Source organism: Coregonus lavaretus, assembly GCF_964263955.1.
Source record: "Coregonus lavaretus genome assembly, chromosome: 22".
Lineage (NCBI taxonomy): Eukaryota > Metazoa > Chordata > Actinopteri > Salmoniformes > Salmonidae > Coregonus > Coregonus lavaretus.
In genome coordinates, this window is record NC_140009.1 from 2262444 (window position 1) to 2285702 (window position 23259).

General features: G+C 44.5%; 1 protein-coding gene across 1 annotated transcript in view; it reads right to left on the reverse strand.

Moving 5' to 3' along the window:
• Nucleotides 1–2107: 2107 nt before the first annotated feature.
• Nucleotides 2108–23259, reverse strand: part of LOC311149461 (CXXC-type zinc finger protein 1-like) — a gene marked incomplete at both ends in the record, with an annotated part of 56190 nt that continues 35038 nt past the window's right edge. Inside the window, 10 exons of the mRNA XM_084186658.1 lie at nt 2108–2254; nt 2456–2608; nt 2901–2997; nt 4228–4277; nt 4415–4528; nt 4685–4892; nt 16347–16540; nt 20496–20606; nt 21026–21181; nt 21514–21669. Of these exons, the coding sequence (XP_084042784.1) occupies nt 2108–2254; nt 2456–2608; nt 2901–2997; nt 4228–4277; nt 4415–4528; nt 4685–4892; nt 16347–16540; nt 20496–20606; nt 21026–21181; nt 21514–21669 (1386 nt within the window). The remainder of the gene's footprint in view (nt 2255–2455; nt 2609–2900; nt 2998–4227; nt 4278–4414; nt 4529–4684; nt 4893–16346; nt 16541–20495; nt 20607–21025; nt 21182–21513; nt 21670–23259) is intronic.

The following is a 23259-nucleotide window of genomic DNA, read 5'->3' on the forward strand; positions in this document are numbered from 1 at the left end:
CTGTCTCTGTCTATCTGTCTCTGACTATATGTCTCTGACTATCTGTCTCTGTCTATCTGTCTCTGACTATCTGTCTCTGTCTATCTGTCTCTGTCTATCTGTCTATCTGTCTCTGACTATCTGTCTCTGACTATCTGTCTCTGTCTATCTGTATCTGTCTATTTGTCTCTGACTATCTGACTATCTGTCTCTGACTATCTGTCTCTGACTATCTGTCTCTGTCTATCTGTCTCTGTCTATCTGTCTCTGACTATCTGTCTCTGTCTATCTGTCTCTGTCTATCTGTCTCTGTCTATCTGTCTCTGTCTATCTGTCTCTGACTATCTGTCTCTGTCTATCTGTCTCTGTCTATCTGTCTCTGTCTATCTGTCTCTGTCTATCTGTCTATCTGTCTATCTGTCTCTGACTATCTGTCTCTGTCTATCTGTCTCTGTCTATCTGTCTCTGTCTATCTGTCTCTGTCTATCTGTCTCTGTCTATCTGTCTCTGACTATCTGTACCTGTCTATCTGTCTCTGACTATCTGTCTCTGACTATCTGTCTCTGACTATCTGTATCTGTCTATCTGTCTCTGACTATCTGTCTCTGTCTATCTGTCTCTGACTATCTGTCTCTGACTATCTGTCTCTGACTATCTGTCTCTGACTATCTGTATCTGTCTATCTGTCTCTGACTATCTGTCTCTGTCTATCTGTCTCTGACTATCTGTCTCTGACTATCTGTCTCTGTCTATCTGTATCTGTCTATCTGTCTCTGACTATCTGTCTCTGACTATCTGTCTCTGTCTATCTGTCTCTGTCTATCTGTCTCTGACTATCTGACTATCTGTACCTGTCTATCTGTCTCTGACTATCTGTCTCTGACTATCTGTCTCTGTCTATCTGTCTCTGACTATCTGTCTCTGACTATCTGTCTCTGTCTATCTGTCTCTGACTATCTGTCTCTGTCTATCTGTATCTGTCTCTGACTATCTGTCTCTGACTATCTGTCTCTGTCTATCTGTCTCTGTCTATCTGTCTCTGACTATCTGACTATCTGTCTCTGACTATCTGTCTCTGACTATCTGTCTCTGACTATCTGTCTCTGTCTATCTGTCTCTGACTATCTGTCTCTGTCTATCTGTCTCTGACTATCTGTCTCTGACTATCTGTCTCTGTCTATCTGTCTCTGACTATCTGTTTCTGTCTATCTGTATCTGTCTATCTGTCTCTGTCTATCTGTCTCTGTCTATCTGTCTCTGACTATCTGTCTCTGTCTATCTGTCTCTGACTATCTGTCTCTGACTATCTGTCTCTGACTATCTGTCTCTGTCTATCTGTCTCTGACTATCTGTCTCTGTCTATCTGTATCTGTCTATCTGTCTCTGACTATCTGTCTCTGACTATCTGTCTCTGTCTATCTGTCTCTGTCTATCTGTCTCTGACTATCTGTCTCTGACTATCTGTATCTGTCTATCTGTCTCTGACTATCTGTCTCTGACTATCTGTCTCTGTCTATCTGTCTCTGACTATCTGTCTCTGTCTATCTGTATCTGTCTATCTGTCTCTGACTATCTGTCTCTGACTATCTGTCTCTGTCTATCTGTCTCTGTCTATCTGTCTCTGACTATCTGTCTCTGACTATCTGTATCTGTCTATCTGTCTCTGTCTATCTGTCTCTGTCTATCTGTATCTCTGTCTCTATGTATCTGTCCTTGAAGGTGCTGAGGTCCAGGTTACCGGGTCATGGTGACAGGTTGTCGTGGTGACAGGGTCTTGTTGGTCAAGGGGGCTTTTTTGTTAACGGCTTGGTTCCATCTGTCCATGGAGGTGGGGTCGGAGGTCGGGATTGTGGTGACTGGGTCACCGCCAGGGTCGTGGTGGTGAGGGTCCTGTGGGGTGGGGTCTATCTGTCCTGAGGAGGTGCAGAGGCTCGTGATCAGGGGGGGGGGGGGGGGGGGGGGGGGGGGTTGTCCTCTACATGTCCTTGTCAGTAGTAACCCCAGGAGGCTCGTGATCAGGGGGGGGGGGGGGGGGGGGTTGTCCTCTACATGTCCTTGTCAGTAGTAACCCTAGGAGGTCCATGGCCAGGGGGTAGTTCAGGGTCATGGGACGGAGGTTTGGGGGGGTCTACCTATCCTTGGCGGTGCGGAGGTCGGTGGTAACAGGGTCGTGCTGGATGGTCTGATGCAGCATGAGGGCGAGGAGACCTGCTCTATTGGTCATGGCCGTCCGGACGTTCCTCTCCTGCTCAAAGAGCTCATCCAGCTTGTACCACTGGACACGAGGAGAGGACAAAGGCTATTTAACTTAAACATTTCAAAACATGTAACATTTTCCAAAAGTAAAATGTACCACATGATGACTAAAAAGGGGCCTGAAATGTTGGCTACATATGAAAGAAAAGACTAACTTAACGCACCCAGCTATGACTATTTTGAGACTTTCACAAAAAGCTAGCTTGACTTTTCCACTCACCACTCGGACTCTCTCCAGGTCTACCTCAGCCCTCCTCAGTTTCTCCCAGCAGTAATGTTTGTTACACTTGCGTTTCGACACCCGGCAGTACTCTCCCGTGGGCTGGAAGACGTCTCTCACCAGGGGACAGCCACACACCTCGTCCACGGTAACCTGGAGGGGGAGAGGGTTCAGGTGGGAGGGGATCACAGAAACAAGAGTTGTCTAAACGGGCATACAGTATACATAATGTGTTATTAAACTGAATTAAAACACTAAATGGCATATATTGTTATGAAGCGTTATGAAGCGTTATGAAGCGTTTGTGTAACACCAAGGTTTATAAATAGATGAGAAGGCCAGTAAAACCTACCCTGCAGTCTCTTGCAGTAGGTTTTACTCTGCGGGTTGTTATGACAGCTCATAATGTGTTATGAAGGGTATGTGTAGGTTGTTATAGACCTACCTTGGGGTCTCTGGAGTGTTCTGGACACAACACCTGCAGTCTCTTGCAGTAGGTTTTACTCTGCTGGTTGTATACGTCACAGAACAGTCTGGTTGCACTACGGATAGAGACACGCCAGAAACAACAAACTAACTCAACTAAATAACTCACTACTTTATTAAGGAAACATTTACTTACTATGACTGTGATATACACTGAGTATACCAAACATTATGAACACCTTCCTAATATTGAGTTGCACCCCCTTTGGCCCTCAGAACAGCCTCAATTCGCCGGGGCATGGACTCTACAAGGTGTCGAAAGCGTTCCACAGGGATGCTGGCCCCATGTTGACTCCAATGCTACTCACAGTTGTGTCAAGTTGGCTGGATGTCCATTGGGTGGCGGACCATTCTTGATACACAAACTGTTGAGCGTGAAAAACCCAGCAGCGTTTCAGTTCTTGACACAAACCGGTGCGCCTGGCACCTACTACCAAACCCCGTTCAAAGGCACTTCAATCCTTTATCTTTCTCATTTACCCTCTGAATGGCACACATACAAAATCCATGTCTCAATTGTCTCAAGGCTTAAAGATCCTTCTTTAACCTGCCTCCTCCCCTTCATCTACACTGATTGAAGTGGATTTAACAGGTGACCTCAATAAGGGATCATAGCTTTCACCTGGATTCACCTGGTCAGTCTACGTCATGGAAAGAGCAGGTGTTCTTAATGTTTTGTCCACTCAGTGTAGAGCTGGGCGATGTGGACAAAAATCCATATCGCTATAAATCGGCAGAATTTATGCAATTACGATAAATAGAACAATACGTTTATAACAATAATGTGCACCAGAGTTTTTTTTTGTTTTTTTTTTACAATTATCCTTTAAACTACAGCACCAGTCAAAAGTTTGGACACACCTACTCAAGAGTGTGCAAAGCTGTCATCAAGGCAAAGGGGTGGCTACTTTGAAGAATCTCAAATATAAAATATATACACTTTTTTTGGTTACTACATGATTTCATAGTGTTGATGTCTTCACTATTATTCCACACAATGTAGAAAATGGTTAAAAAAATAAAGAAAAAACCCTTGAATGAGAAAGTGTGTCCAAACTTTTGACTGGTAGTGTACTACTACTAGTTTAACGGTTGTAGCCATCAATTGTCCCTTTTAACAATCACCCATATTAGCAAACGTATTGAATTCACTAAATGTAAGTCACTGTGGATAAGAGCGTCTGCTAAATGACTACAATGTAAAGATATGTTCCCTCAATTTCATTGACATTTGGTGGCAGTCGTGAGGGATGTGATGTGTCTAGCGGGATTGGTGTTGTCCTTACCCTTCGATGCGCGTGGGATACATGGACCCAAAGGAAGTCTGGCTCTCATACTGCACAAGGCAAAACAATATATTATTACAACACATTTGATACAAAACATTGCTGCTGCTCAAAATGTTTTCAATGTTCAAAATGACCTACTGACCTTAGCATAGCATCTCTCCATGTGTCAAAATGACCGACTGACCTTAGCATAGCATCTCTCCATGTGTCTTAGCGCCACCTTGGGGTTGATGGGGTGACTGCAGGACACACAGAATATCTGAAGATCTGTATCTGCGTCCCCTTCTCCCTCATTCACCTAGAAGAGAGCAACAAATAAATAAAGCTACTGAAACAAATCGTTCAAAGTAATAACTCAGAATGGACGGGCTTTTGAGGCTGTGTTTTGAGACTGTGTGTGTGTGTGTGTGTGTGTGTGTCTCACTTGCTTGCTCTCTCTCTCTCTCTCTCTCACCTCTTCGTCATGTTGCACCGCCTGTTGCTTGGCCTTGGCGATGATCCCCTCCAGCTCGTGGAAGCGTTTCTCCATGTCTGTGAGTCTCAGGCGGGCTGACTGCTGGTCTCTCCTGATCCTCTCCAGCAGCTTCTTGCCCTGCTCCTCGGCTATACAGGGAGACTGCTGCCACTGCTGTATCCGCTGGGGCAAGATCTCATAGATACGACTGGTGGGAGGGACAGAGAGAGAGACAACTTCCTGGACAAAACGTTTCACTGTAATAGTGAAGGTGTAAACTTGGCATTAGGAAAACATAAACAGTATATTTGACCTCTCAGCTTCCCTATCAAATCTAAAAATGTCAAGCAGACAACCTAAGAAAATTAACAACAATGACAAATGGTTTGATGAAGAATGCAAAAACCTAAGAAAGAAATTGAGAAACCTATCCAACCAAAAACATAGAGACCCAGAAAACCTGAGTCTACGCCTTCACTATGGTGAATCACTAAAACAATACAGAAATACACTACGGAAAAAGAAGGAACAGCACGTCAGAAATCAGCTCAATGGAATTGAAGAATCCATAGAATCAAACCACTTGTGGGACAATTGGAAAACTCTAAACAAACAACAACCCAAAGAGCTATCTATCCAAAACAAACATCAAAATCATTACATGATCAATTACAAATCTTAGAATCAGCTATTAAAACCTACCAGAACCCACTGGATTCTCCAATTACATTGAATGAACTACAGGACAAAATACAAACCCTCCAACCCAAAAAGGCCTGTGGTGTTGATGGTATCCTCAATGAAATGATAAAATATACAGACCACAAATTCCAATTGGCTATACTTAAACTCTTTAACATCATCCTCAGCTCTGGCATCTTCCCCAATATTTGGAACCAAGGAATGATCACCCCAATCCACAAAAGTGGAGACAAATTTGACCCCAATAACTACCGTGGGATATGCGTAAACAGCAACCTTGTGGAAATCCTCTGCATTACCATTAACAGCAGACTAGTTCATTTCCTCAGTGAAAACAATGTACTGAGCGAATGTCAAATTGTTTTTTTACCAAATTACCGTACGACAGACCACGTATTCACCCTGCACACCCTAATTGACAAACAAACAAACTAAAACAAAGGCAAAGTCTTCTCATGCTTTGTTGATTTCAAAAAAGGTTTTGACTCAAGTATGGTCTGCTTTATAAATGGATGAAATGAAAAGATGAAATGAAAAGTGGTGTCGGGTAAAAAAAATACTACATTATAAAATCCACGTGTGTGGTTAAAACATCGATTTCTTTCCACAGGGCCGTGGGGTGAGACAGGGATGCAGTTTAACCCCACCCTCTTCAACATATATATATATATATCAACGAATTGGCGAGGGCACTAGAACAGTCTGCAGCTCCCGGCCTCACCCTACTAGAATCTGAAGTCAAATGTCTACTGTTTGCTGATGATCTGGTGCTTCTGTCACCAACCAAGGAGGGCCTACAGCAGCACCTAGATCTTCTGCACAGATTCTGTCAGACCTGGGCCCTGACAGTGAATCTCAGTAAGACAAAAATAATGGTGTTCCAAAAAAGGTCCAGTTGCCAGGACCACAAATACAAATTCCACCTAGACACCGTTGCCCTAGAGCACACGAAAAACTATACATACCTCAGCCTAAATATCAGCACCACAGGTAACTTCCACAAAGCTGTGAACGATCTGAGAGACAAGGCAAGAAGGGCCTTCTATGCCATCAAAAGGAACATAACATTTGACATCCCAATTAGGATCTAGCTAAAAATACTTGAATCAGTTATAGAACCCATTGCCCTTTATGGTTGTGAGGTCTGGGGTCCGCTCACAAACCAAGAATTCACAAAATGAAACTCTGCATGCAGAATTCTGCAAAAACATCCCCTGTGTACAATGCAAAACACAAAATAATGCATGCAGAGCAGAATTAGGACGATACCCGCTAATGATCAAAATCCAGAAAAAAGCTGTTAAATTCTATAACCATCTAAAAGGAAGTGATTCCCAAACCTTCCTTAACAAAGCCATCACATACAGAGAGATGATGAACCTAGAGAAGAGTCCCCTCAGCAAGCTGGTCCTGGGGCTCTGTTCACAAACACAAACAGACCCCACAGAGCCCCAGGACAGCAACACAATTAGACCCAACCAAATCATGAGAAAACAAAAAGACGATTACTTGACACTGTTCCTAATCACCCAACACATCACTGAGTACCACTCTCCATATTTTCAGGCATGGTGGTGGCTGCATCATGTTATGGGTATGTTTGTCATCGGCAAGAACTAGGGAGTTTCTTAAGCATAAAAACAAACTGAATGAGCTAAGCACAGGCAAAATCCTAGAAGAAAACCTGGTTCAGTCTGGTTCAATGCTTATGTAAATTTGATATTTTCAATAGATATGCAAACATTTCTAAAAACATTTCTTTCGGGGGATGACGTGACCGTTGAACGAGATGGCCGCATGAACAGAGAGCTCCGCACAAGTAATTTCGAATTCTTAATCTTACCTCCACTTCAAGTTAAACCCCATTTGCTTTAGTCAAAAAAGCCATGGCGGCTACAAAAGGCAACATTACATGTCACATTTTTACCCGGACTCGAGCAATAGCCGTGGAAAAACCTCCAAGAAACAGCTAGTTTCAGAAAACGCTAGCGCCATTAGCCAGGAAACGCTAGCGCCATTAGCCAGGAAACGCTAGCGCCATTAGCCAGGAAACGCTAGCGCCATTAGCCAGGAAACGCTAGCGCCATTAGCCAGGAAACGCTAGCGCCATTAGCCAGGAAACGCTAGCGCCATTAGCCAGGAGCCAGAGGACCCGTCCCTTCCCGAGGCCCAACAACTGCCAACCCTGTCCTCTGTCGAAGACATCCTTTCTGAGCTGAGATCCCAACGTACAGAACTCAACATCAAACTAGATGACAACCCTGGAATATGCCTTGCCTGACATCAACAAGATAACCCTCAACTTTGGGGTGCCTGGATGAGTCAGAGGGACGAATCCTATCCATGGAAAACTCACTGGCAGACGCCGTGGAAACAATAGCTTCTGCTAAAAAGAAAATAGAGCATCTGGAAGAGAAAATAGGGGGCGAAGGAATAACTGTGTTCTATTTAACCTGGCCGAAAAAGAAGAGGGAAACATGCCACTGATCCGCTACCTGCAAGACAAACTCCCCGAGTGGCTCCACCTGTCCCCCTGACAGGCCCATATAACTGGAGAGGGCTCACCGAGCACTGAGGCCCCCACCATCAGCCAGACAACCACCGCACCCAATCACCAGACGTTTCCTGAGATTAGCCGAGGTGAAGAAACACTTCATTGACCGAGGCATCTTCAGGGGATTCACCCAAACGAGCTCAGGAACCGAGGCATCTTCAGGGGATTCACCCAAACGAGCTCAGCAACCGAGGCATCTTCAGGGGATTCACCCAAACGAGCTCAGGAACCGAGGCATCTTCAAGGGATACACCCAAACGAGCTCAGGAACCGAGGCATCTTCAGGGGATTCAAATACCCAAACGAGCTCAGGAACCGAGGCATCTTCAGGGGATTCAAATACCCAAACGAGCTCAGGAACCGAGGCATCTTCAGGGGATTCACCCAAACGAGCTCAGGAACCGAGGCATCTTCAGGGGATTCAAATACCCAAACGAGCTCAGGAACCCGAGGCATCTTCAGGGGATTCAAATACCCAAACGAGCTCAGGAACCAAGGCATCTTCAAGGGATTCAAATACCCAAACGAGCTCAGGAACCGAGGCATCTTCAGGGGATTCAAATACCCAAACGAGCTCAGGAACCGAGGCATCTTCAGGGCATTCAAATACCCAAACGAGCTCAGGAACCGAGGCATCTTCAGGGGATTCAAATACCCAAACGAGCTCAGGATTTCTTCACCAAGGAGCCCTGCGACACTTCAAAACTCCCTAAGAGGCAAAACGTTTTTTCAAGCACAATCCTGGCCACTGAGAAATGGACCAATGACTAAAAGCGATTACTGTTATTATTAATGGAGGTAAGACAACATATAACCGCCATCCAGTGACCCACCCGCCCCGCTGTCATTATAGCCGTCTATTTGTATTTATTTTATTTTAGCTGAGAAAGGGATAGGCCCTATAGCCTAACCTAGGCCTACTGACGTTTTAGCCTACTGACGTTTTAGCTTACTGATGTTTTAGCCTACTGATGTTTTAGCTTACTGATGTTTTAGCCTACTGATGTTTTAGCCTACTGACGTTTTAGCCTACTGACGTTTTAGCTTACTGATGTTTTAGCCTACTGATGTTTTAGCTTAATGATGTTTTAGCCTACTGATGTTTTAGCCTACTGATGTTTTAGCCTACTGACGTTTTAGCCTACTGACGTTTTAGCTTACTGATGTTTTAGCCTACTGATGTTTTAGCCTACTGACGTTTTAGCTTACTGACGTTTTAGCTTACTGATGTTTTAGCCTACTGATGTTTTAGCCTACTGACGTTTTAGCCTACTGACGTTTTAGCTTACTGATGTTTTAGCTTACTGACGTTTTAGCCTACATTTATGTTAAATGAGAAAATGAACCTTTTACAGCCTGTTATCTTGTCTGTAGATCATATAGGCTAATCGGCAGACAAAGTGATCAGATACTGTCAATTTAAATTAGGCCTATAGCCTACTCTTTTTATTTGTATTTATCATTTCACCATCGATAGCCTGTCGATTACGACACATCTACAGACCTAACGAGAGGCTGTTGATATTTCATTTTATTTGCTCCCTCATTTCTGTTTTATTTAGTCCAAATGATGAGGCCTATGTCCTTTGGGGGATGTATTTGTAGGCTATTGATTTTATTTACTTCATTCCTCCCTCTCTGTTTTACTGTGGGCTACGTTGTCACTTCCTTAATGCGGGGCGGAGAGGATGAGGCATTTTGTTTCTTTTTCTCGGAAAAGACGTTGTGCGTTGCGAACTGTTCCCGTTTTTCGGAACACAGAATTGTGACTGAGCGTGGGGTTAACAGATCCAACAGGATATATGGAGTTGTTTGGAGTTGTTTGGGAACTCGGCTGGGGTGTTCAGAGATTGTTATTTTATTTTTACCGTTTCTTTTTCTTTTATGTGATCGCAATTATTACCCAGAGATGACTTGCATTAGAGTTCCATTACTGTTCGATGACGTTGACTAGTACCTTAAATCTACTGCCATGGAACTGCCATGGGGCTAGGTCATGCAATAAAACTGAAAAAGCAGACATCGCGATTTTACAAGAGACACACCTCTGGGATGCCGAACACGCTAAACAGAGCTCGGGTGTATTTCTCATCTTTCAAATCTAACAGTAGAGGCACAGCTATACTTATCCATTAGCATGTTCGATTCGAAATTGACAAAAACATCTGATCCGGAGGGTAGATTTATTCTGATAACTGGGTCACTGTATGGGCAACCAATTACTATCTTAAATATATTAATATATTCATATATATATGCCCCACACAGACACAGATACTCCTGCTTTTCATGTCGAAAATTATAACCATGTTCAATGAGCATTGCGTTTCCTTTGGAGTGCTGGCTGGAGATTTTAACTGTACCCTCAACTCAACGCAGGACAAGTCCTCTCAAGTCCCCACCACAAATCCTAGATCGGCAAAGATGTTGAACTCTCTTACTAAAGAGATGGGACTGATAGATATCTGGAGAGAGACTAATAGCTCATCTATGGATTATAAATACTACTCCAATGTCCATAACTCTCGTATATATTACATTTTTATCCGGCACAGGTCCTAATCCAGGCACTTGTCATCTCCCGTCTGGATTACTGCAACTCGCTGTTGGCTGGGCTCCCTGCCTATGCCATTAAACCCCTACAACTCATCCAGAATGCCGCAGCCCGTCTGGTGTTCAACCTTCCCAAGTTCTCTCATGTCACCCCGCTCCTCCGCACACTCCACTGGCTTCCAGTTGAAGCTTGCATCTGCTACAAGACCATGGTGCTTGCCTATGGAGCAGTGAGGGGAACGGCACCTCTGTACCTTCGGGCTCTGATCAGTCCCTACACCCAAACGAGGGCATTGCGTTCATCCACCTCTGGCCTGCTGGCCCCCCTACCTCTGCGGAAGCATAGTTCCCGCTCAGCCCAGTCAAAACTGTTCGCTGCTCTGGCACCCCAATGGTGGAACAAGCTCCCCCACGACGCCAGGACAGCGGAGTCACTCACCACCTTCCGGAGACACTTGAAACCCTACCTCTTTAAGGAATACCTGGAATAGGATAAAGTAATCCTTCTACCCCCCCCTTACCCCACCCCACCCAAAAAAATAAATAAAAAAATTGTAAAGTGGTTATCCCACTGGCTACAAGGTGAATGCACCAATTTGTAAGTCGCTCTGGATAAGAGCGTCTGCTAAATGACGTAAATGTAAATGTAATGTTATCCCAAAGACTTTCATAAATTCTGCCACCCAAAGCACTTTCAGATCACGCCTTTGACCACCTCCACGTTGACCTCTGTAAAAACATCCCGAGACAACAAAGACCCTCCTGTTTCTCCGGCCACACTGTGGGACGCTGCCAAAGCCACGCTAAGAGGTCATCTAACTGCATTCTCCGGCCACACTGTGGGACGCTGCCAAAGCCACACTAAGAGGTCATCTAACTGCATATGCTTCCTCTAAGAGAAAAGCAATGGAAGCACACAGGTTAGATCTTGAGAGGGAGCTGGAATGCTGCGGAAAAGCACATAAACAATCCCCAGACAGCGACTCCTGGCGGCAGGTAGCTTAGTGGTTAAGAGCGTTGTTCCAGTAACCGAAAGGTCGCCGGTTCTAATCCCCGAGCCGACTAGGTGAAAAATCTGTTGATGTGCCCTTGAGCAAGGCATTTAACCCTAATTGCTCCTGTAAGTCGCTCTGGATAAGAGCGTCTGCTAAATGACTAAAATGTAAATGTTAACTTAAAGCAGCCAAAGCCAAACTAAACTTGGACTACACAGTTTTCTTTACTAAACAGAAATACCATGAGTATAGCAATAGGCCTAGCAGATTGGCTTGCTTTGCTATTTAAAAAAGAGCAGTCAGAGTGTACAATCATGGCCGTCCGAACAGCAGATGACGAGGTCACATATATGGAGAGAAGAGGAGAGGATAGCAGAGGAGAGGAGAGGAGAGGAGAGAGGAGAGGAGAGGAGAGGAGAGGAGAGGAGAGGAGAGGAGAGGAGAGGAGAGGAGAGGAGAGGAGAGGAGAGGAGAGGAGAGGAGAGGAGAGGAGAGGAGTGAAGAGAAGAACAGAGGAGAGGATAGCAGAGGATAGCAGAGGAGAGGAGAGGAGAGGAGAGGAGAGGAGAGGAGAGGAGAGGAGAGGAGAGTGGAGTGGAGTGGAGTGGAGTGGAGTGGAGTGGAGAACATAGGAGAGAGGAGGAGAGGAGAGGAGAGGAGAGGAGAGGAGAGGAGAGGAGAGGAGAGGAGAGGAGAGGAGAGGAGAGGAGAGGAGAGGAGTGAAGAGGAGAGCGGAGGAGCAAGGAGGACAGGAGAGGAGAGGAGAGGAGAGGAGAGGAGAGGAGAGGAGAGGAGAGGAGAGGAGAGGAGAGGAGAGGAGAGGAGAGGAGTGAAGAGGAGAGCGGAGGAGCAAGGAGGACAGGAGAGGAGAGGAGAGGAGAGGAGAGGAGAGGAGAGGAGAGGAGAGGAGAGGAGAGGAGAGAAGAGGAGAGGAGAGGAGAGGAGAGGAGAGGAGAGGAGTGAAGAGGAGAGCGGAGGAGAGCGGAGGAGCAAGGAGGACAGGAGAGGAGAGGATAGGAGAGGAGAGGAGAGAGGAGAGAAGAGGAGAGGAGAGAGGAGAGGAGAGGAGAGGAGAGGAGAGGAGAGGAGGAGTGAAGAGGAGAACAGAGGAGAACAGAGGAGAGGAGAGGAGAGGAGAGGAGAGGAGAGGAGAGGAGAGGAGAGGAGGGGAGGGGAGGGGAGTGGAGTGGAGAACATAGGAGAGAGGAGGAGAGGAGAGGAGAGGAGAGGAGAGGAGAGGAGAGGAGAGGAGAGGAGAGGAGAGGAGAGGAGTGGAGAGGAGAGGAGAGGAGGAGTGAAGAGGAGAGAGGAGAGGAGAGGAGAGAGGAGAACAGAGGAGAGAAGAGGAGAACATAGGAGAGAGGAGAGGAGAGGAGAGGAGAGGAGAGGAGAGGAGAGGAGAGGAGAGGAGAGGAGAGGAGAGGAGAGGAGAGGAGAGGAGAGAGGAGGAGCGGAGAGGAGGGGAGAGGAGAGGAGAGGAGAGAGGAGGAGTGAAGAGGAGAGTGGATAGGAGAGGAGAGGAGAGGAGAGGAGAGGAGAGGAGAACATAGGAGAGAGGAGGAGTGAAGAGGAGAGTGGAGGAGCGAGGAGGAGAGAGGAGGAGAGAGGAGGAGAGAAGAGGAGAGAAGAGGAGAGGAATGTAATTGAACCTGGTTGGTTCACTACCTGCAGATTCATGTAGGGTAGTAATGTCATGAGTTGGGATTATGGTTCATTGTTTAGCTAGCTAGCTACATGTCTTAACAAAAGATTCCACTATGCAAGTAACCATTTCAAAATAATGTTAATGATGTCACTGCGACAGCTGTTGATAGACGTAGCTGGTAAATTCCCTCTGGCTATCTACTCCGATTTCAGAGCACTCTCCTCTGAGTGTGCCAGAGCGCAGAATAACTGATGAATTTATGAACGCTCAACACCCGTTGAATATGGCCGGTGTCAGTAAACGTCGGCAAAAAACGTAGATTGTTGCCAACAGCAACAGTTGGAGTCACCAACGCTCTGGATAACAACGCTTAAAGACATGGGTGGGGCTAAAGCTTAAGAGGGTGTGAACGATGCTGAATGGGTGTAGACAAAGAAGAGCTCTCCAATAGGTGTACCAAAACATTCAAATACAATTTTCTCAAAAGTGAGGTTACAAGTTTATCAACTTCCAAAGCAGAATTACTTTCCCATTGTTCCTCAACTGTAGTGTATCATATACCATTTTCTAGCTCTGAGTCTCTACTTTTATCCAATGTAAAAAACACAATTTCAAATTTTGCTACATAAGACCGAATCGAGCCGGTCGGTCACATATGATCCAAATATGATACATTTAACTTTTCATGATTTTTACTGCAATTTATATACTTCTGAGAGAAAACGGATGCAGAACTCCATTCCTTCCTAGAGGGAATCTCGCTACCAAAACTATCAGAGACCGACCAAGAAGATCTCAACTCCCCCTTCACTCCTGAGGAGGTCCTAGAGGCAATTATCTCCATGCCACCTAGGCCCAGACGGATTTCCCAGAGAGTTCTACAAAACTTTTTGGCCCCAGCTTAGCCCTATTTTCATGCCAATGCTGGATGATTTTTGTAAAAACTGAGCTCTCCCAGACTCTATGTACACAGCCCGCATTACAGTGTTGCTCAAAAAGACAAGGACCCTCTCTCCTGCTCGTCCTACCGGCCCATAAGCTTGTTGGATTTCCACTACAAAATAATCACCAAATTGCTCGCCAAAAGACTAAACACTCTTCTTCCCAAAATAATAAAAGCGGACCAAACTGGATTCATTAGAGACAGGTACTCTTCTGATAACATTCACCATCTTTTTGATATTATAGATCAAGAAGAACAGAAGACCCCTGTCCTGCTGGCTTCACTGGATGCTGAGAAGGCGTTCGACAGGATGGAGTGGAGCTTTCTGTTCTCAGTCTTAGAAAAGTTAAATATGGGCCCAAACTTTATTAAATGGATAAAGTCCCTATATTCTCATCCAAATGCCATGGTGACTACTAACGGTCTGAACTCTGACAGATTCCCTTTGGGACGTGGCACAAGACAAGGATGCTCCCTGTCCCCCCTGCTCTACGTGTTGGGGGCGTAGCCTTTGGCCGAGTTGATAAGGAGCAATCCGAGTATTATGGGTGTTTCTGCAGGTGGCCTTCAGCACTAGATTTCGCTCTACACGGATGATGTCTGGCTCTACATATCCAACCTTGAGAAATCCCTCCCTCCCATTATAGACACAATTGCTCAGTGCGGCAAGTTTTCAGGATATAAGATACATTTTAACAAATCCATTGTCTGCCCTCTCAATCTTAAACTCACCAGCTCTATGAAGACACTTTGTCCGTTCCAATGGAAGACACAGGGATTTCAATATCTTGGGATCTTTGTAACACCACATCTGAATTGCCTTTACATGGAAAATTATCTCCCACTCCTTTATCGAATCAAGAATGATCTCCGAACCTGGATCTCCCTCCCAATTAGCTTAGTCGGAAGAATAAATGTTACCCGTATGAACATCCTCCCTAGACTGAACTATTTATTTCAGATGCTCCCACGCTATCTCCCAGTTTCTTTTTTTTCAAAACAACCAACCAAAGCATCACCAAATGTATATGGGGCAATAAAAAAACCTAGGATCAAGTTCTCCCCTCTATGGAAACCCGAATCTATGGGTGGATAGATAGCCCTTCCCTGCCTACTGCTGGTCTGCCCAAATCCTCAACATGCTAACATGGATCACAAACAGACAAGACTCAATGTGGATTCAGATAGAGGCCCGATCCTGTGGTTCATTGCCCCTAAGCTCAATTATATTCATTAATAACTTTAGTGAAGTGGGAAACACGGCCAAAACCTTTGTGATTTACAGCACCCTACTAGCATGGAAGGGCTGTAAGAAATACCTTGGCATTTCCTCCCAGATATGCTCTCACTCGCCTATAGTATGCCACCCAGACTTGCAGGACGTTGTTCTTTATCCAGACAGAGAACATTTGTTTATGACTGTTAGATACTTTGCTAAGAAATGTATTCTCCTTACTGCGGGCTTCTAATTCATCTCCTACATTTAAAATGTGGATTGACCAGATTGTTGACTTTCTTCCTCATGAAAAAGCTGACCTATGACCTCCGCAAGAGACATCCCAGGTTTGATAAGACTGGTCTCCACTACTCAACTATTTTTCAAATTGTACAGCGTGACTGGGGTGATTAGGGATATTAGTCTATATACATGTTGTATAAAACTCTATGCTCATTGTCTCAACTAAAGCTGGAAACAGCTAACATGATCACAGATAGTGCTGATGCAAATAATAATAAATGTGTTGTTTGTTTTGTTTTATATTTTATTGTATTATATTATTCATCTGTGAATGTGGAATGTGTTCTGTTTGTTGATTTTTATTTTTTTTATTTAAAAAAAAATATGAATTACAAATAAATAAAACTAAAACTTGTTTTCACTTTGTCATTATGGGGTATTGTGTGCAGATGGCTGTATCACAACACAATGTGGAATAAGTGAAGGGTTATGAATACTTTCTGAAGGCCCTGTATACAGGGAGAATGCTGCCACTGTTGTATCCGCTGAGAGACAGATGTGAACATGAACATCCATGTCCAAAGGTATCCTCAAGCTTCCTACTTTCATCAGACAAACAGGACCAAACAACAAACAGGTCCAATCAATGCATTAAAAGACTACTTTATGTTTTAACATAACTTCAAGCGATTTGGACAATAATTATTTTACACTGATTTAAGGGTTTGCTACTTAATTTTACAGTACGTTGTTTCCTAAATGATTCTATTGTGTGTTGTGTGTTTAGTGTTCTGATAAGTATTCCTCTTACTTGGTAGCCAGTTTCATGCCGCAGTCCTCCGAGCAGTATTTGGAGCCGGCCCTGGAAACCTCCACACACCCTGGTCCCAAACACTGTCTCGTCCCAACTCCTCCTCCTCCACCGCTGTCCCCCCGGGGCTCGCCACCGCCCCCACCACCCCGCTCACGGTGCTTCTGCTTCTGCTTGTGACGACGCACCTCTTTCTCTTTCTGGAGGGGGGGGGCAATATAGGAGATTGGTTGATTAACTGGAGGTCAGTCGACTGAGCAGTACATAAAGAGTCAACCCTTTCATCATATACCCCCTTTATAATGTATATCTCTACAACACACACTACTGGTCAAACGTTTTAGAACACCTACTAATTCAAGGTTTTTTCTTTATTTTTTAAAACTATTTTCTACATTGTAGAATAATAGTGAAGACGTCGAAACTATGAAATAACACATTTGGAATCATGAAGCAAACAAAAAAAAGTGTTAAACAAATCAAAATATATTTTACGTTTTTTGAGATTCTTCAAATAGCCACCCTTTGCCTTGATGACAGCTTTGCACGCTCTTGGCATTCTCTCAGCCAGTTTCACCTGGAATGCTTTTCCAACAGTCTTGAAGGAGTTCCCACATATGCTGAGCACTTGTTGGCTGCTTTTCCTTCACTCTGCCGTCCGACTCATCCCAAACCGTCTCAATTGGGTTGAGGTCAGGGGATTGTGGAGGCCAGGTCATCTGATGCAGCACTCCATCACTCTCCTTATTGGTCAAATAGCCCTTACACAGCCTGGAGGTGTGTTGGGTCATTGTCCTGTTGAAAAACAAATGATAGTCCCACTAAGCCCAAACCACATGGGATGGCGTATCGCTGCAGAATGCTGTGGTAGCCATGCTGATTAAGTGTGCCTTGAATTCTAAATAAATCACAGACAGTGTCACCAGCAAAGCACCCCCACACCATAACACCTCCTCCTCCATGCTTCACGGTTGGAGATCATCCGTTCACCTACTCTGCGTCTCACGAAGGCACGGATGTTGGAACAAAAATCTCAAATTTGGACTCATCAGACCAAAAGACACATTTCCACCGGTCTAATGTCCATTGTTCGTGTTTCTTGGCCCAAGCAGGTATTTTCTTCTTATTGGTGTCCTTTAGTAGTGGTTTCTTTGCAGCAATTCAACCATGAAGGCCTGATTCACACAGTCTCCTATGAACAGTTAATGTTGAGATGTGTCTGTTACTTGAAATTCCACAAATTAACTTTTAAGAAGGAACACCTGTTAATTGAAATGCATTCCAGGTGACTACCTCATGAAGCTGGTTGAGAGAATGCCTAGCGTGTGCAAAGCTGTCATCAAGGCAAAGGGTGGCTACTGTGAAGAATCTCAAATATAAAATATATTTTTATTTGTTTAACACTTTTTTGGTTACCACATTATTCCATATGTGTTATTTCATAGTTTTGATGTCTTCACTATTATTCTACAACGTAGAAAATAGTAAAAATAAAGAAAGACCATTAAATGAGTAGATGTTCTAAAACTTTTGACCGGTAGTGTACATATTCATAAATGCATTTATATAGGTCATGAATGGTATATTTAGTAATTGATAATGAGCGCATTTATAAATGTGATTACATGCACTTAATAATACCTTAATAAAACTCTTGAATGAGTAGGTTTGTCCAAACTTTTGACTGGTACTGTATCTCTATAATACAGTATATCTCTCTATAATATATCTCTATAATATATCTTTATAATATATCTCTATAATATATCTTTCTATAATTACACTGACTATACAAAACATTAAGAACACCTAGACTGACCAGGTGAATCCAGGTGAAAGCTATGATCCCTTACTTACGTAACTTGTTAAATCCACTTCAATCAGTGTAGATGAAGGGGAGGAGACAGGTTAAAGGAGGATTTTTAAGCCTTGAAATAACTGAGACATGGATTGTGTGTGTGTGCCATTCAGAGGGTGAATGGGCAAGACAAAATATTTAAGTGCCTTTGAACAGGGTATGGTAGTAGGTGCCAGGCGCACCGGTTTGTCAAGAACTGCAACGCTGCTGGGTTTTTCACACTCAACAGTTTACCGTGTGTATCAAGAATGGTCCACCACCCACAAGACATCCAGCCAACTTGACACAACTGTGGGAAGCGTTGGAGTCAACATGGGCCAGCATCCCTGTGGAACGCTTTTGACACCTTGTAGAGTCCACGCCCCGGCGAATTGAGGCTGTTCTGAGGGCAAAAGGGGGTGCAACTCAATATTAGGAAGGTGTTCATAATGTTTGGTATACTCAGTGTATTTCCATAATATAGCTCTATACTGTACAGTGGTTTGTGAAAGTATTCACCCCCCTTAGCATTTTTCCTATTTTGTTGCCTTACAACCTGGAATTAAAATTGATTTTTGGGGGGTTTGTATCATTTGATTTACACAACATGCCTACCAATTTGAAGATGCAAAAAAATTTTGGGGGGTGAAACAAACAAGAAATATGACAACTGAAAACTTGAGCGTGCATAACTATTCATCCCCCCAAAGTCAATACTTTGTAGAGACACCTTTTGCAGCAATTACAGCTGCAAGTCTCTTGGGGTATGTCTCTATAAGCTTGGCACATCTAGCCACTGGGCTTTTTGGCCATTCTTCAAGGCAAAACTGCTCCAGCTCCTTCAAGTTGGATGGGTTCCGCTGGTGTACAGCAATCTTTAAGTCATACCACAGATTCTCAATTGGATTGAGGTCTGGGCTTTAACTAGGCCATTCCAAGACATTTAAATGTTTCCCCTTAAACCACTCAAGTGTTGCTTCAGCAGTATGCTTAGGGTCATTGTCCTGCTGGAAGGTAAACCTCCGTCCCAGTCTCAAATCTCTGGAAGTCTGAAACAGGTTTCCCTCAAGAATGTCCCTGTATTTAGCGCCATCCATCATTCCTTCAATTTTGACTAGTCTCCCAGTCCCTGCCGATGAAAAACATCCCCACAGCATGATGCTGCCACCACCATGCTTCACTGTGGGGATGGTGTTCTCGGGGTGATGAGAGGTGTTGGGTTTGCGCCAGACATAGTGTTTTCTTTGATGGCCAAAAAGCTAAATTTTATTCTTATCTGACCAGAGTACCTTCTTCCATTTGTTTGGGAGGTCTCCCACATGCCTTTTGGCGAACACCAAACGTGTTTGCTTATTTTTTTCTTCAAGCAATGGGTTTTTTCTGGCCACTCTTCCATAAAGCCCAGCTCTGTGGAGTGTACGGCTTAAAGTGGTCCTATGGACAGAGCTTTGCAGCTCCTTCAGGGTTATATTTGGTTTCTTTGTTGCCTCTCTGATTAATGCCCTCCTTGCCTGGTCCGTGAGTTTTGGTGGGCGGCCCTCTCTTGGCAGGTTTGTTGTGGTGCCATATTCTTTCCATTTTTTAATAATGGATTTAATGGTGCTCCGTGGGATGCTCAAAGTTTCTGATATTTTTGTATAACCCAACCCTGATCTGTACTTCTCCACAACCTTGTCCCTGACCTGTTTGGAGAGCTCCTTGATCTTCATGGTGCCACTTGCTTGGTGGTGCCCCTTGCTTAGTGGTGTTGCAGACTCTGGGGCCTTTCAGAACAGGTGTATATATACTGAGATCATGTGACACTTAGATTGCACACAGGTGGACTTTATTTAACTAATTATGTGACTTCTGAAGGTAATTGGTTGCTCCAGATCTTATTTAGGGGCTTCATAGCAAAGGGGGTTAATACATATGCACGCACCACTTTTCCATTATTAATTTTTTTGACTTTTTTGAAAACAAGATTATTATTTTTTTCACTTCACCAATTTGGACTATTTTGTGTATGTCCATTACATTAAATCCAAATGAAAATCCATTTAAATTACAGGTTGTAATGCAACAAAATAGGAAAAACGCCAAGGGGGATGAATACTTTTGCAAGGCACTGTATCGCTCTATAATATATCTCTATAATATACTGTATCTTTATAATATATCTCTATAATATATCTCTCTAAATATATTACGCATTGTTGAAGAAAAGTTTGAAATTAAATCACGATGCCAGATTACAATTAGGTTTATGGTCATTTTGCTTTTGCAAAACATGTGCCTTAGTGTTATGGACAAGGTTGTAGTACTTTCTGTACCTTCTCCTTCTTGTCCCATCTCTTCTCTCGTCTCTTGACGTGTTTGACCTTCACAGCCCTCTTCCGCTGCACGGGGTCAAAGGTCACCTCCTCATCATCACTATGCCATGGCTGCATTGATACCACAGGAGATAATCAATCAATCAATAAATTAACTAATCGAGCAATCAATCAATCAAAATATATTCATATCTCCACTTCTAACTAACAAAGCTAGTATACTGTCTGTCTTTATGTGTGTGTGTGTGTGTGTGTGTGTGTGTTGTGTGTGTGTGTTGTGTGTGTGTGTTGTGTGTCTGTCTGTCCGTCCGTCCGTGTGTGAGCGGATGTCCGTGTGTGTGTGTGTGATAATCTGTCCGTGTGTGTGTTGTGTGTCTGTGTGTGTGTCTGTCTGTCCGTCCGTGTGTGAGCGATAATCTGTCTTTATGTGTGTGTGTGTGTGTGTGTGTGTGTGTGTGTGTGTTGTGTGTGTGTGTTGTGTGTCTGTGTGTGTGTCTGTCTGTCCGTCCGTGTGTGAGTGATAATCTGACCATATTGTTATCCTCGTAGCCTGCAGCCTTGTACTGATGGTAGAGCTCCATCTCATTCTCACTGTAGTCATCAGACAGATGCCCTCCTCTTCTCAGACTCCCTCTGCCCTCCCGACCAGAAAGGGCAAACTCCTCATCCTTTACACGAAGCATTTTCTACAGCGAGAGAGACATGGTGCATCAAATATACTGAAGCTAATTCGGGGGGGGGGTAACCCAGTCAAGTACTCAAACCTAGGTCCACCGACTGTCAACCCAACATCTTAGCTTTTACGTAAAGAAATCCAAACCTGTTGACGAGGTCGCTAGGTGTTGGGTTAGGGTCTCTACAATAATGTCCGTTTCAGAGGCTTCAATAGTGTAAATGAATAAAGAGTGCACTTTTGTCGAGGTTTGGTGGTTGCTTGAGAGGCATAAATCAATGCCGCTGCCCATGCTAAAACAGTCTACGGTCCAAATGCACCCTCCATCTACCTTTATGGACTCACCCGAGCTCGGACGTCACACTGCCTGAGTCTGCACTTCTGTCTGATCTTATTGGGTCCTCCAAACTTCTTCATGTCTTTACAGAAATCACACTGAGCACAGTCCTCAGTCCTCCTGCACGGCTCACACTCTCCACACATACGGGCCGAACGCTTCACCTGCACACAAGGGAATCACATTGGAATCACATTGGAATCATATCGGAATCACACTGGAATCACATTGGAATCACACTGGAATCATACTGGAATCACACTGGAATCACATTGGAATCATATCGGAATCACACTGGAATCACATTGGAATCACATTGGAATCACATTGGAATCACACTGGAATCACATTGGAATCACACTGGAATCACATTGGAATCACACTGGAATCATACTGGAATCACATTGGGTTTACACAGCCCAGTCTGATCTTATTGGCCTTTAACCAATCAAATATTTGCCAATAAGACAAAATATCAGAATTGGGCTGCCTGTGTACATCTTAAATTTTAGTAATTTAGCAGACACTCTTATCCAGAGCGATTTACAGTTAGTGCATTCATCTTAAGATAGTTAGGTGAGACAACCACATATCACAGTCGTAAAGGTGGGAAGGCCAAGAGACCAGAGGTGGCAGAACGGAGTTCTCGGGTTGGGATGTAGGGTTTGGGCATATCGTGAATGTAGGGAGGGGCAGTTCCTCTTGATGTTCCGTAGGTAAACACCAGGGTATTGTAGTGGATGCGAGCTTCAACTGGAAGCCAGTGGAGTGTGCGGAGGAGCGGGGTGACATGAGAGAACTTGGGAAAGGTAAACACCAGGTGGACTGCGGCATTCTGGATAAGTTGCAAGGGTTTGATGGCACAAGCGGGGAGCCCAGCCAACAGAGTTGCAGTAGTCCAGACGGGATATGACGAGTGCCTGGATTAGGACCTGCACCGCTTCCTGTGTGAGTTAGGGTCGTACTCTACGGATGTTGTAGAGAATGAACCTGCAGGAGCGAGTCACTTTAAAAAAATGTTTGCAGAGAACGACAGGGTGTTGTCCAGGGTCACACCAAGGTTATTTGCACTCTGGGAAGGGAACACGTGGAGTTATCAACCGTGATGGAGAGGCCTTTGAGCGGGCAGGACTTCCCCGGGAGGAAGAGCAGCTCCGTCTTGTCGAGGTTGAACTTGAGGTGGTGGGCCGACATCCATGCTGAGATATCTGCCATGCACGCAGAGATGTGTCAGAATGGGGGAATGAGAAAAGTAGTTGAGTGTCATCTGCATTGCAATGATAGGAGAGACCATGTGAGGATATGACGGAGCCGAGTGACTTGGTGTATAGAGAGAAGAGGAGAGGGCCTAGGACCGAGCCCTGGGGGACACCAGTAGTGAGAGTATGTGGTGCAGACACAGATCCTCTCCACGCCACCTGGTAGGAGCGGCCTGCCAGGTAGGATGCAATCCAAGAGTGTTCAGATCCTGAGACACCCAGCCCTGAGAGGGTGGAGAGTAGGATTTGATGGTTCACAGTGTCGAAGTCAGCGGATAGATCTTGAAGGATGAGAACAGAGGAGAGAGAGTCCGTTTTGGCAGAGCGGGGAGCCTCTGTGACACAGAGGAGAGCAGTCGCAGTTGAGTGACCCGTCTTGAAGGCTGACTGGTTAGGATCAAGAAGAGCGTTCTGAGAGAGATAGTTGATCAGAGACAGAACGCTCAAGTGTTTTGGAAAGAAAAGAAAGAAGGGATACGGGTCTGTAGTTTTTGA